The 14,980-nt window shown below is 40.3% G+C and overlaps 1 protein-coding gene and 1 pseudogene across 2 annotated transcripts in view; both read left to right on the top strand.

Moving 5' to 3' along the window:
• Positions 1 to 3,691, top strand: part of LOC105498941 (molybdenum cofactor sulfurase) — a 58,214-nt gene extending 54,523 nt beyond the window's left edge. For both annotated transcript variants that reach the window (XM_011771320.3, XM_011771329.3), the window contains 2 exons: positions 1,688 to 1,792; positions 3,496 to 3,691. In XM_011771320.3, coding sequence (XP_011769622.2) covers positions 1,688 to 1,792; positions 3,496 to 3,648 — 258 coding nt within the window. In that variant the 3' untranslated portion in view covers positions 3,649 to 3,691. The remainder of the gene's footprint in view (positions 1 to 1,687; positions 1,793 to 3,495) is intronic.
• A 120-nt stretch (positions 3,692 to 3,811) lies between these two features.
• On the top strand, positions 3,812 to 10,525 carry LOC139360103 (WD repeat domain phosphoinositide-interacting protein 3 pseudogene; annotated as a pseudogene).
• Positions 10,526 to 14,980: the final 4,455 nt, after the last annotated feature.

Here is a 14,980-nt window from a genome sequence, read left to right as displayed (position 1 = left end):
AATTGGCATCAGTTCATTGGTGGAGACGCTGTTACTAGGCAAATGTTCCTTCAAGAACGTCTTATCTGAACTGCAGTCCTAAAGAATGTCTAGTGATAAACCCAGTCTAGAACTATGTGCATACATGCAAGACATGGATCCTGAAAAGCATGAGATGCATGAAGGACATGGAGGAATTTCTTGTGGGATTATTTTAGAAAGTCCTTGACAGTCGTTATCTCAGAAATGCAAGCATGAACTCCCCGCCTTCGTGCCGTCCTGGCTCCAATTTCTTTGGGTCTGATGAGTGATTTCATCCTGGTATCTGCAACTTTCACACCAGTAACAGGAACAGGCCAAGACACATCCAGATTAGGTGAGTGTTTCTAATTTCAGGCATAATTTGTCTTTGCCCATGAGTGAGCTGAGGAGAAAATGGTTATAAGAAAATCAAGTACCTTTGCACTTTTTACATGTGCAGTAAAAGAAGTCTCAGTATTGCTGAGCTGCATACTTTCTTATGTTTATATTATGGGGGATTTTAAGCTCCACCAGACAGTATGACCTGTGTTAAGAAACTGTAGCAATGCGCTTTAAGTATTGTGTATGTGTGGCATGTAGGTCTGGGTACATATGTGTATATATATGTGTGTGTATATATATATGCATACAGATATGTATATTAAAATAATTTTTTTCCTACTTATTACAGTTATAAAAACATATCCCCATTTTATTTAAAGATTTTTATAGACTCCTTTTAATACCTGCATGATATAATTTTAATGCCTGTGCCATATACATCATATATGTGTAGCATGATTTACTTAATCATTTCTTTCCACTATATGATGTTAACAGTTTATGATGTTAACAAGGTTTTCCTATTATGAATAATGTGAGGATAAATCTTTGTATACGACTGTGGTTGGGCTTCTGGTTCCTTTCTTAGGTTGGATTCCTAGACATGAAGTTGCTGGGTCAGAGGGCATTGACACATGAAAGTTCTCTCTGATGACCTTCTCACAGGGGCCAGCACTGGCTCTGCGTCCTCCTCCTCCTCCTCCTCCTCCTCCTCCTCCTCCTCCTCCTCCTCTTCTTCTTTCTTCTTTCTTCTTCTTTCTTGCTCTGTTGCCCAGGCTGGAATGCAGTGGTATGATCTTGGTTCACTGCCACCTCTGCCTCCCGGGTTCAAGTGATTCTCCTTCCTCAGCCTCCTGAGTAGCTGGGATTACAGGTATGCATCACCACTCTGAGTAATTTTTGTATTTTTAGTAGGGACAGCATTATGCCATGTTGGCCAGGCTTGTCCTGAACTCCTGGCCTCAAGTGATCGGTCTGCCTCCACCTCTTGAAGTGTTGGGATTACAGGTGTGAGCCACTGTGCCCGGCTTCCTGTGACTTTTCTCTTTTTCCAATTTGTCTTCTCAGTCACTGAGTGCTTTTCTTCCTCAAATCCATTGTTCAACATTTCCTGAGAACACTCAAGATTCTCAGCCCCTCTTTTCTTTCTCTGCAAAGCCCTTAAGCAGTGGTCTTTTAGCTGACAAACAAAGGCAGATGCTTCCCCAGCAGAGATGGTGAACAGGTGCTGCGTTCTGGCTCTCTGTAATTAGGGGACTGGGCATTTCTGCGTGCTTCCTGCCTCTGAGGTGCAAGGCTCTGGTCACTTTTGTGGCAATGCTGTGTTTTCCTTCTCACCTGCCAGGTTTTGGGGCCTTGTCACAGATGCCAGATGATTTGCATCGACCAGCAAACTGGGCAACGAAACCAGCACGTTTTCCAAAAACTTTCTGAGAGTCGTGAAACAAAGGTAAGCGTGATTGCAAAATGTGACACCTGGTTTCCAATCCTCGTGTTATGAATACCAGAACTATGTTCATAATAATGCAGAGTTATTTTTTTTAAATGGGGGATTTGCTGCCCACCCAAAGCTGTTGGGCTGCCATTAACCTATCCTTGTTTGTAGTTTCATTTTATTTTTCCTTTCCATCCAAGTTCTCACTTATTTTTTATTTTACTACATGTGTTTTTATTCTTTCCAATCTTGTTGAAGAGATATGGAGTACAAAAAAACAAAAACAAAAACAAAAACAAAAACACACCAAGTAAAGTAATTCTATTGTCTTGATCATTAGTTTCTTTACCACAGAGAGCTCATGAAGAGTAAAGTGCCTTACTGTGAATAGGGTAGCTGCATAGAACGAGTCAGTACATTTCATTAAACTGGAAATGCATTCATTAAGCCTGGAAATTCATTTTCTTGAGGGTTAAAACAACAAAGTGTTATGCATTCCAGATTATAAAAACTGAACTTCCAATGTGTTGATTCTTTAGAAAGATTTATTTTCAGGCTTATACTTTCTCTTAGGACTTTTTGTTTACAAAGAATTCCAGGAAGCCAAGTAAAGCAGTCAGGCTACATAGAGCGATTCTTGAAAATTAACAGAAATAATGCAAACACTATATCTACTTCCAATAATAAGCTGGCAAATTAATTCATGGTAAAATGTGTTACATTGTTTCCTGTGTTTCTTCAAAGCCAGGGTTTTGTTTCACAGTATAGAGATTTGATTTATGTAAGTTTTCTTACCAATATGGGATAGAAATGGCCTGCAGAGTAGTGCATTTGACTGTTACAGCAGCATGTCTGTCAATGCAGGCTGTGTCTTCTGGGTGGGTACCTTGAGCCTGCACCATGCAGGTTGCCAGGAGAAGAAAGAAGAAGGCACAAATATAATACTAAGGTCCATGAAAATAGTGTTTCTTACCATCACTGCAGTTTTCATGTGCATGAACCTTTTATTTTTAAATTTTGAAATAATCTTAGATTTACGGAACAGTTGCAGTGAGAGTGCAGAGGCTGCACCCTTCACCCACATTTGCACAAGTCATAAGGAATTGCCCAATAGCCTAGCCTGGGGCCTGGAACGTGAGGGTATCCAACAGATGTTATCACAGGAACTAACAGATCGGAGAGCACGTCAGGTCCTCCAAAGGGTCCTGAGTGGCTCACTTGCATTGATGGTTAACACTGAGCAGACTTACCTACTCTTCATTTTGGACCTTCCATCCTTATTCAGGAGAATTTGATAAAATGAACTCATATCATTCTTTCTCAAGGAAAATGCAGAGTTTTGCCACTGTCTTCCCAAAAGCCTTTTATATCAGGCAGCAAACAGGAAATGGGCCTGGTGATGGTCATGAGCTGAGAGTAGGAAGAAGGTCCTTCTGCAGGAAGTTCTGGGCATGTGGGACAGAGATGTGGCCAGCAAGAAAGAGGTATGGGGAGACCATAGGGAAAGGACACCTTAGGATGAGAATCTTTGGGGTCTAAAGTTAGGATTCTTTTAATGTCCCACTGCATTCTACTATGTAACAGATAAGACTTATCAAGTCTCAGTATATGTCTTTAAAGATCTGACTTGATTTTAATTAAACATTAATATTGACAAAGTTATTTTAACTGCTAAAATAATCTAGCCTCTTTTGTTGTTGTTGCTGTTTTGTTCGCAGGTCAACTTTGGCATGTACCTGATGCATACATCATTGGATTTATCCTCTCCATGTTTCCTGTCTGTAGGATCTCAGGTGCTCCCTGTGTTGAAACAGAATGTGGAAGGTCATGATTTACCTGCATCTGAGAAACACCAGGATGTTACCTCCTAAAAAAAAAAAATTAGCACACATTAAAGTTTCTCTTTTACAGTGATCTCTATTATTGTTAAGATCTGCAACTTGGTTCAGTAGAACTTGATATTTTGAATAAGGAGAGCTCTTTCTTTAGAGGCAGGGAATGCTCTCACCTGCTTCCTTCTGCCTTTGACTTCTCACCCTGCACGTTTGCACTGGCTCTGCTCAGAACAGTTCTGAGGCCTTGGGAATGAATGCTGCACCCACATCCGGTGAGGCTCCCATAGGTATTTAAAGTATAATCAGATGAAATTTTTAATGAAGTTCACGGGGAAGACTGAACTTACTCCAGGTCCCTATTTTGCCATTTTCTCACATTGTTACTTTGTCTTTAGAGAGCATCTTTGGATCTCTCCAACCCCTTTGTAGTGAGGAAGGGATTCTATGCCCAGTGATCCTGGGTATGAGAAGGTGCTCCTCTCCTCCTCCTCCCACACATGATGGTGTGGGTTTATACTCAGGGGCCCAGAGGGTGACTTGTGACCACATTCCTTGGGGGGAGTTTCTACTAGGATATTTATATTCTGAGCAAAGGCGCAAACCAGCAATTCCTTTCCTCTTGCTTCCCATCCCTGGCCTCCATCCTTGCCCCCCACTGAGTTGATGTACTGAGGATGGCTCGTGAGCCTGAAGTTACACTCAGTGATGGCTGTGCTTATGCAGGTGGTCGTCCTCCCCTCTACAAGCCCACAGGGTGGTGTTGGTCCATCCACCTGAGAGCTTCCAAATCCCATCGAGGGAGGAACTTTGGCATTCAGGAATCCTGTCTGTATCATCTTTGACCACTGCTCCTGCAGCCTCCAGATGAAAATGTCCAGTGAGGAAAGCTCATCTCTAATGAAGTTACCCATCCCACTGAGTTTCTAAGAAGTTTCTCCCTGTGCTGAGCTTGCATGTGCCTTATCTGCTTCCTCATGACTTCCAGCCTGAGGTCCTTACCCTGTCCTCTGGAGCAATGCAGAGTGAGTATATCCACTCCACATCCATTCTGCTGGTGTCCTTCTGAAGCCTGCTGTCCATGTGTGAACCCAGTCCCTTTATCATCTTCCACCTGGATAGTTGTATTTTTCCAGTCACTTCTCCCCCAAATGCCTGCCCACTATGACCAACTGCATCTTCTGAAAGCCTGTGCCACCCCATCTCTCCTGCTGCTCAGTTGGAGAGCAGGCTCAGGCTTCCTTAACTTATCTGTTCAGAGCCTGTGGGATTCAGGGTCAGTTTGTTTCATTATCACATTTGTAGAACTTTGTGTTGTTCCCAGCACGAGGTGGGATTTGAAAGATGAGGTGTGCTCTGTTTGCAAGGATTGTTGAGATGGAGCCTAATGATTGCACACACATGTGCTGTGAAGAGTTAAGGGTAAAAAGTACAACTCTGACTCAGTGGTTCCTGAGATCAGTGAAAGAAGAGGCAAATGAAGTTAAGTGGGGGTGGGGTGGGGTTTATTGTTTTGAACTGTTCATTAAAAACACAACCTCTTCGAAGACTCAGCACTGCCGCATCATGCAAGTGGGCTTGTCCTCATCAGCTAACTAATAGGAGAACAGTGCCCTAAAGTAATGGATTTATCCACCTGCTCAGGCCAGTTTCATGCAGGGGAAACTTCCCAGATGGCACATTGCCCCATTTCCAAAACCTTCTGACAAATACATCACATTAATTACGATGGAAAACAAGTAAGAAGACATGTTCTACAAAAATTAGGTCACTTGTCCAGGTGCGGTGGCTCATGCCTGTAATCCCAGCACTTTGGGAGGCTGAGGTGGGTGGATCACAGGTCAGGAGATCGAGACCATCCTGGCTAACACGGTGAAACCCCGTCTCTACTAAAATACAAAAAAATTAGCCGGGCGTGGTGGCACGCGCCTGTAGTCCCAGCTACTTGGGAGGCTGAGGCAGGGGAATCGCTTGAACCTGGGAAGCAGAGGTTGCAGTGAACAGAGATCGTGTCACTGCACACCTGCCTGACAACAGAGCAAGACTCTGTCTCAAAAAAAAAAAAAAGGTCACTTTTGTCACCAAGAATGTTTTTTTCTTATCCACATCTATGTCACCTTTTGCAGTAGATACTTTCATGGCTGATTTCAGGCTTTTTGTTTTTTTGAGACAGGGTCTTGCTCTGTTGCTCTGTCACCCAGGTTGGAGTTCAGTGGCGTGATCACAGATCACTGCAGCCTTGACATCTTTGGCTCAAGTGATCTTCCTGCCTCAGCCTCCCAAGTAGCTAGGACTACAGGCACACACCACCACATCCAGCTAATTTTTTTTTTTTTTTTTTTTGGTAGAGATGGCGTCTCACTTTGTTGCCCAGGCTAGTTTTGAATTCCTGGGCTCAAGCCATTCTCTCGCCTCAGCCTCCCAAAGTTCTGGGATTACAAATGTGAGCCACTGTGCCCAGCTTTTGATTTTGGACATTGTAATGCAGATCCTCTCCTTTACAACACTATTATTTGGTTATCTACTTATAATTACTGATTTCACATTGGTCTGTTTTCACTAGATTGTAAGCTCCATGGGGACAAGCCCTGTGCCAGTATGTCTCTAGTGTCGGCAGACAATACTCGAAATCTGTTGACAGACTGATTTTATTTAAAGCTGGCCCTTTTCTAACATTGATTGATTGCATATTAAACGTATATATTTTATTAATTTAAAATTAATTTTAAATGCATTTTGTCTTTAGTGTCTAATTTCAAAATTTCTCGTATGAAGTTTCAGCTAAAAATGTACTTTGTGTATTCTGTAGAGTAGCTTCATATTCAGAGTTTATGAATATTTATGATTTTATGTCCACTCCTTGGTTCTTATCTCCTGGAGTTCAGCCTTATGTGCTTCTCAAAGTGTATAAAAAAATCAAAGACAGTGTCATGTCCCTTGAATTTAATTCTAACATCAAACCTCCAGGAGTCACAAAAAGTCCTTTTTTAAAAAAAACATGTGGTGAGAACAGACAACAACTTATCTTTCTGGGCATTCTTTAGCCAGAACAGAGGTTTTCTTTCACATAGTTTGGTGAGCATCACGAATCCTTTAAGGAGGGCGGCAGTGCTGACTTCTCCCCATTGAGAGTCAGCCTCATCCCCTCCTCAGCCTTGTGGATGGAGAAGAACAGGCAGTGATTATTTTCTCATGTTGAAAGATGTCCGCTCCTCCTTCTCTTTCAGTGAACAGTTGCTTTTTTTTTATTCAATATGTACTGAACAGATTCTAGAGTTTCAGAAATAAAAGAAACAGAACCGACATTTATAGATCTCACTATCGAGGCATCACTAATTGGGGAAAGACAGACTAGATAATAGTCAGATGTGATATAGTATGTTTAAGCTATAGGATGGCAGGTGCATGAGTTTTGGTTGTATTATTCTTTATTTTTTGTATGACTTACGATATTCATGATAATTCAAAAGTTTTGGAACAATTCATCTCAATTTTCTTTTCTTTGTTTAAAAAGCAAATATAGGCCAGGTGTGGTGGCTCATGCCTGTAATCCCAGGACTTTTGGAGGCCAAGGTGGGTGGATCACTTGAGGTCAGGAGTTTGAGACCAGCCTTGCCAACATGGTGAAACCCCATTTCTACTAAAAATACAAAACCAGGCATGGTGATGGCACTAGTAATCCCAGCTACTCAGGAGGCTGAGGCAGGAGAATTGCTTGAACCTAGGAGGTGGAGGTTGAAGTTAATGGAGATCCTGCCACTGCACAGCAGCCCCGGGTGACGGAGTGAGACTCCATCTCAAAAAAAAAATAAAACTTTTTTAAAAAATGAAATAAAAATTAAGAGCAAACATTGAGCAAGAAAAGGTGCCAGCCTGCTGAGGTACCATCTCTGTCCTTGTAACTAAGCCAAAGGCAGGTGGATGAGAGAAGGGAACTGCACTTAGGCTGAAAGATTCATTATGTTGGTAGCAGGGGTGTTGTCTGGAACTTATGAATTGCATTTTCCTTTTAGCTTTTGCAGAAAGCAAGCTATTTTTTTCTCTTATTACAGCTACTATATTTTGAGTTATTTTCACCTTTATTCCATTTTTAAAATATGGGCCTGCAAAAGTATATCTAGTACTATAACAATATCTTTTTTCCTCTAAATTTTTATTTTTTAATTTTTGTGGGTATGTAGTAGGTTTATATATTATTGAGAGCATAACAACACCTTAATAGGGAGAAACAACATTTGAGTGGAGGGAAAATATGTATACAATACACAGAGTGGGGTCACGTGATACCATTCTAGGCATTTTTTCAGAGGTGGACCTAAAATTTGAATCTGAGCATGCTGGTATCTTCAAAAGGGGGAAACGTACAGCCACCAAATTCACAATTTCCAGATGATAAAAGCAAACATGTTTGCTCAGGGCAAGTGGTGCTCAGGCTTGAGAGAAAGTTGTCTTCATAAAGAGAATACTATAAAACTTCCATTCCTGGAGCGGCCTTAGCACCTGCACGATGGGAGCAGCCAGCCAGCCTCCCCAGCCAGCTCGCTGAGAATGGGTGGGCCAGCAGTGCCGCCATGATCGTCCTACCATGTAACTCCCACAGTAACTAGCTGCTCTACACCAGCTGCTCTACAGCCAGGACCACGGCTGCCTTGCTTGCAGGATGGAAAATGGATTCTGAGTCTATAACACCAATCCATTAAAAGAAAAAGAGAAACAAAAATTTCTAGGAGAAAGAGTTGGTCATAATGAAATGTTATTTTACTGCAACTATTTAGCTTTAGTTGTTGGTGGAAAAAAGCCAAAATACCTTCCCAACAAAGTGATGATCTGAGATGACTGAAAAAGGAGACTGTTAATGAAATAGAATTTGCTACAGAAATCAAGGCAGTGAAATTGCAGCGAGATAGAATTGTGGTTGTTTTGGACTCCATGATTAAGGTGTTCACACTCACACAGAACTCCCATCAGTTATACATCTTTGAAACCTCCTGTAACCCTAAAGGCTGCTGTGTCCTCTGTCCTAATAGCAACAACTCTCTTCTGGCCTTGCCAGGCAGGCACACAGGCCATGTGCAGCTCATGGACCAGGCCAGCACAGAGAAGCCACCTGTGGACATTCCCACTCCCGAGGGCATCCTGAGCTGCATCGCACTTAACCTGCAGGGAAAAGAATTGCAACCACACCCGAAAAGGGGACGCTTATAAGAATATTTGATACTTCATCAGGACATTTAACCCAGGAGCTATGAAGAGGATCTCAAGCAGCTAATGTTTTCTGCATTAGCTTCAATCAAGATGTGTCCTTCATTTGCATATCCAGTGACCACAGCACAGTGTACATTTTTGCAGCTGAGGACCCAGAAAGGAATGAACAGTCCAACTTGGTGTCAGCTAGTTTCCTTCCCAAATCCTTTAGTTCCAAAGGGGTTTCTCCAAGTTTCAGGTTCCCTTGGGCTCTCCATGCATTTGTGCCCTTGGAGCAGAGCCAAATGCAGTCACTGTGATTTGTGCAGACAGTGGCTACTACAAATTCCTATTCAACCCTAGAAGGGAATGCATCCCAGACATCTATGACAAGCTGTGATTCCTCAACCATGAGTGCAACAACACCCAACACTCATTGTCCCTGAGACCCCTGGGGTTGGTGCCAGTGCCCCATGGGACTCTTGGATCATGGGCTGGCGGGACTGCCCAGTGACCTTGGTCTGAAACCATACGTGGTAGTCTGCTTTCCTAAGAAGGACTTCCATTTTTGGTATTAAAGAGAGAATCCTCATCAAAGCACTGCAGACACTCAGTGGCTCTGACCAGACCATGCTGACTGCCTGGCTGTCCCCGTTAGTTCAGCTGGGACTGACAGGGCCTGCATACAAACCTGGGGACTGGGTCGAGAGGATGGACAAATTCAAGTTTGTTTTTGCAACAGACTCCGTTTTTACTGAGTCTACAGTGGGAAAATGAACAAGTGCGTAAATGTTAGTTCTTGCATTATAAGCAGATCACTTGAGGTCAGCAGTTTAAGACCAGCCTGGCCAACATGGTGAAACCCTGTTTCTACTAAAATACAAAAGTTAGCCAGGTGTGGTGGCGGGCACCTGTAATCCCAGCTACTAAGGAGGCTGATGCAGGAGAATCACTTGAATCCGGGAGGCAGAGGTTGCAGTGAGCCGAGATCGTGCCACCCAGCCTGGGCAACAGAGTGAGACTCCGTCTCAAACAAACGAACAAACAAACATAAATGTTGAAATGAAGAAATTAAATAAGTAATTAAAGACATAAGAAAAGAACATGATGTTAGGCAAGTTGGAAAAGTATCAAAGCTAACATGAAATAAAACATTAATGATTGAATTTCAACACTCAGGGACTGGGAGCTTCAGCTGAGACACATCTGAAGAGGGATCTGGAAAACAGATATAAAGAGGACGTCCAGAAGGCATGGAGGAGACAAAGGAAGGGAATGAAAAGAGGGAGACTCAACCAGGACTAACTGTTCAAATCAATCACAGAGGGAGAAAATAGAGAAAACAGGGCAAAAATAACATTCGAATTTTTAAGAATTAAGGAAAATCATGATTTCTTAACTTTAGGAAACACAGTCCTGAGCACAATACATAAAAATAAATCCATGATAGGCACAGTGTAATGCAACCATAGAAACCCAAAAGACAAAGATAGAATCTGAAGTCACAGCCACAGCAAAGAGAGAAATTCCTACAAAGCAACAATAGACCAGAAGACAGAACATTGACTCTGTCCAAAGTGCTGAGAGAAAAATCACAGTCCTTCTAGGGTTTTCTGCTCAGTGAAACTAAGCTATCAATCAGACAAGAACAAGGGGAAAATACATCTTTTCTTTTCTTTTCTTTCTTTTTTCTTCTTTCTTTCTTTCTTTCTTTCTTTTTTCTTCTTTCTTTCTTTCTTTCTTTCTTTCTTTCTTTCTTTCTTCTCTCTCTCTCTCTTTCTTTCTTTCTTTCTTTCTTTCTTTCTTTCTTTCTTTCTTTCTTTCTGATTCTTTCTTTTTTTGAGGGAGAGAGGTTCTCACTCTGTCACTCAGGCTGGAGTGCAGTGGTGTGATCTCAGCTCACTCCACCTCACTCCACCTCCAGGGTTCAAGCAATTCTTCCACCTCAGCCTCCCAAGTAGCTGGGATTAGAGGCGTGCACCAAGACTCCTGTATATTTTGGTAGAGATGGGGTTTCACCATGTTGGCCAGGCCAGTCTTGAACTCCTGACCTCAAGTGATCTGCCTGCCTCCGCCTCCCAAAGTGCTGGGATTACAGGCATGAGCCACCGAACCCGGCCAAGACTCTCAAAAACTGAGATAGTTTACCCAAAATAGATCTTCTCTGAAAGAACTTCTAAAGTTTGTAATTCAAGGAGAAGAAAGTTGAACTTAGAATCAAGGACTGATAAGGAAAGAGAAATAATGAGTAAAGAAATAGATAGAAGAGTAATTGTAAAAATACAGAATGATATTAACACTAATGACTAATTGAAGAGTAAAGAAAAAGAATCAAATTATCAAAAAGTAACATTTTGTCATTGGTCATGCTAAAGAATTTTAAAGTTCTTAGAAGGAGGGTGAGAGTAATACAGCAGCAGTAACAATAACTACAATTAATTTAAAAGCCTACTCTATGCATGGCATGGTCTTAAGCCTTTTTAGGTAATTAACTCATTCCCCAGAACAGCCCCGTGAGTTTGGTATTATTATCATCACTATTTTACCCAAGGGGAAAACCAGCCCTCGGGAGGCCAAAAGTGACTTCCCAAGGGACACAGTGGGGTGTGGCTGAGTCGTGATTCAAACTGGCACAGTCAGGTTCTGAGCAGATCTTCCTAACCATGATAATGATAAATTGATACTTTGTTAAGAAGTGGGTCAGCATTTTATGAGAAGCATTAAAAGAACAGAAACAGAGTTTATAGTTTCTAAATCAATTGAGCAAAAATGGAATTAAAAATACTTGATCCTGTCGGGCATGGTGGCTCATCCCTGTAATCCCAGCACTTTGGGAGGCGGAGGCAGGCAGATCACTTGAGGTCAGGAGTTCAAGACTGGCCTGGCCAACGTGGTGAAACCCTGTCTCTACTAAAAATACAAAATTAGCCGGGCGTGGTGGCACATGCCTGTAATCCCAGCTACTAGGGAGGCTGAGGCAGGAGATTCGCTTGAACCTGGGAGGTGGAGGTTGCGGTGAGCCGAGATCGTGCCATTGCACTCCAGCCTGGGCAACAAGAGCAAAACTCCATCTCAAAAAAAAACAAAACAAAACAACAACAACAAAAAAAACTTGATCCTGTCAAAAGAAGACAGGAAGAGAAAAAATCATAGAAAAAGCACAGGAAATAAAAATAATCATATGGAAGATATAAATCCAAGTATATTAGTAATATCAACAAATGTAAGCAACTAATGGTATGTTTTGACCCCTCAAAGCATTATGGTTAAATTGAATATAAAAAAATCCATATGCTGCAGAAAGGAGACAAACCAAGGAAGCAAAAGAGATGAAAGTAAAAGAATGGAAAAAGATGTTCCAGGCAAATACTAATCAAAAGAAAGCTGGTATAGGTACATTAGAACCGATATTTTAATTATTACCTGTTTAATATTTGGCTTTAAAGCAAAAATCATGTTTAGGGATAAAGTCACCACATAGTGATAAAGGGTTAAATTCTCCAGGAACACACAACAGTTTAAACCAATAGGAGCATAATACTAGAGTCTTAAGGCCCATGCAACAATGAAACCAAACATGACTGAATTATAAGAAGAAATTGAGAAATCCACAGTTATGATGGGAAAGTTCTCTCCGTGAACAATAAATAAATCAGACAAAATTTAGTAAGGCCATGATACAGCTGAAGAACACAAATGGTAAAGGAATCTTCATGTAGTGAATACACATAAATTCCTTAACCAAACAATGAGCAAATACATATTTTTACGTGGAATATTTGTGAAAATTGACCATGCGTTACCTAGACCTAGGGCAAATTTCAAAGAATAGGTATCATACAGACTACTTTCTCTGACTACAACAAAATCAAATTATAAATGAAAAATAACAACTAGGATATATATATAAAATATTTTAAAAACACTTTTGAATAGCTCATAAGTGAAAGAAAATCATAGAAGTTAGAAAACATTTAGGATATACCAATATTAAAATATCATACATAAAAATTTGCAAATTAAGCTAAAATAATACAAAGAACAAGTGTTCTAAAATGCTTATATAAGGAGAAACCTAAAAACTTCATCTTAAAAAGTTAGAGAAATTATAGCAAAATAAATTCTGAGAAAATGGAAGAAGAAACTAACAGAAAACAAATTAATGAAACATAGAACAAAAGGGCAGTAAACGTAATTTAAAAACCTAAAAATTACTACAAACCTCTGGCAAAGAAAAGCACAAACATTATTAGGACTAAAAAAGGAAACATACAACAAATTCAGCCTAAATTTTTAAAAATTGTAAGAAAGACTTCTAAATTTTCATGTTCCTCAAAACAAACTCTCAAGAGATATAAGGCAAAATGGGAAGAACATTCTAATCCAACTAGAAACTAAGGTTAAAAAAATAATAGGAAGAGCTAAGAAGAGAAATAAACAATTCTATAATCACAAGAGGGAAATTTGAATACATCTTTTTCAGTTATTGACAGAAACAGCCTTCAAAAAATTAGTAAAACTATAAAAGATTTGAGCAATGTGTTTAACAAATGTGGCTTAGTAAACATATACAGAATGCTGAAGTATGGTATTGGTGTTACCATTCTGATAAAAATGTTTAGTATATCCAAGTTGCTCTTGATGGATCACACATTGCTGCACTGCTAGCAGTTACACCTGGCTCTATGTACAAATCTTCAATGGTTGGATCACACTTGAGGACAAAATAGGACTGAATGAAGTGGATAGCAAATGGTGACTTGCCCCTGACACCTCTTTCAATCTCTTGTCCATATCCTTGGAATGTTGCTTAGCCCACACTAGCCCACAGAACTTCAATTCCTAGGTCCAGCTCCAGATGTGTGCCTGGCAGGCTGATAGAGAGTGATCAGGTGAACCTCCAAAAGAGCGAGTTCACTTCGGGGTACCACTGCACCAGAGGCTGGTCAGGGTTCTCTGAGGGATAGAGATGTGTGGTATCTGGCTGGAACATACGGTGGTAGCTAGTGAGGGGCTCTCTCCTCAGCACCTGCTCCCTCTTAATATCTTTGGATTTAATTTACTGCCGTTGTTGTTGTTGTTGTTTTACTAACTTTTGGAATGAATGCTTAATTAATTTATTCTCATTTTTCCTAATATATTCTTACAAGGCTATACATTTTCTTTTAAGTACTATTTTGGCTTAATCTCACAGATTTTGATACATAGTATTTTTGTTACCATTCTGATAAAAATGTTTTCTAATATTCCATTGTGATTTTGTCTTTTATACACAGGTTATTTAAAAGTGTGTTTTTATTCATTTCCAAACATATGGGGCTTCTCTAGGTGCTTTTTGGTTATTTCTAGTTTAGTGGCATTATAGTCAGAATACACACTTTGTATGATTTCAGTTGTTGAAATTTGTTGAAACTTGCTTTATGGCCCTGTCCAAAAAAATGGTTCATGGTTTATGGTCATCATAAAAATGGTCAATTTTTTTTTTTTTTTTTTTTTTTTTTGAGAAAGAGTCTCTCTCTGTCGCCCAGGCTGGAGTGTGGTGGCGCTGTCTCCGCTCACTGCAAGCTCCACCTCCGGGTTCACGAAAAATGGTCAATTTTTAGAGATACTCTGTGTGCTTGAAAAGAATGTGTATTGTGTAGATATCTTTGCTTTCTTCCTGATTTTAGGAATATGGCTTTCAATCTTTCACCATTTTGTATGATTTAGCTATAAGGTTTTTGTAGGTGCATTTTATGAGGTTGAGAAAGTTGCCTTCTTATTCCTAGGCTGCTGATAACTTTTATTATGGATGGATTTGAATTTTGTTAAATAGTTTTCCTGTATCAATTGATATGATCATGTGATTTTTCTTCTGTGGTTATTATGGTGGACTGTATTGATTGGTTTCCAGATATTGAAATAGTCTTGCTAGTCCTGGATAAACTCCATTGATCCTGATATTTTATTTTTTTCATATATTCCTGTGTTTGATTGCTAATATTTTGTTGAGGATCTAAGCTCATGAGGGATACTGGTCTGTAATTTTCTTTTCTTGCACTGTCTTTGTCTGGTTGCTAAAATCTCTAAATACAATGTGTATTTGTTTTATTAGTATTTTACTTTCTGCTGCATCAGTTTTTGCTTCACATGTTTTGGAGCTATGTTATTTGGTGCATTTACCCCTAAGATTGCTATGGCTTCTTGA

The sequence above is a fragment of the Macaca nemestrina genome, chromosome 19 (genome assembly GCF_043159975.1).
Source record: "Macaca nemestrina isolate mMacNem1 chromosome 19, mMacNem.hap1, whole genome shotgun sequence".
Lineage (NCBI taxonomy): Eukaryota > Metazoa > Chordata > Mammalia > Primates > Cercopithecidae > Macaca > Macaca nemestrina.
This window is presented reverse-complemented; position numbering and strand designations above follow the sequence as displayed.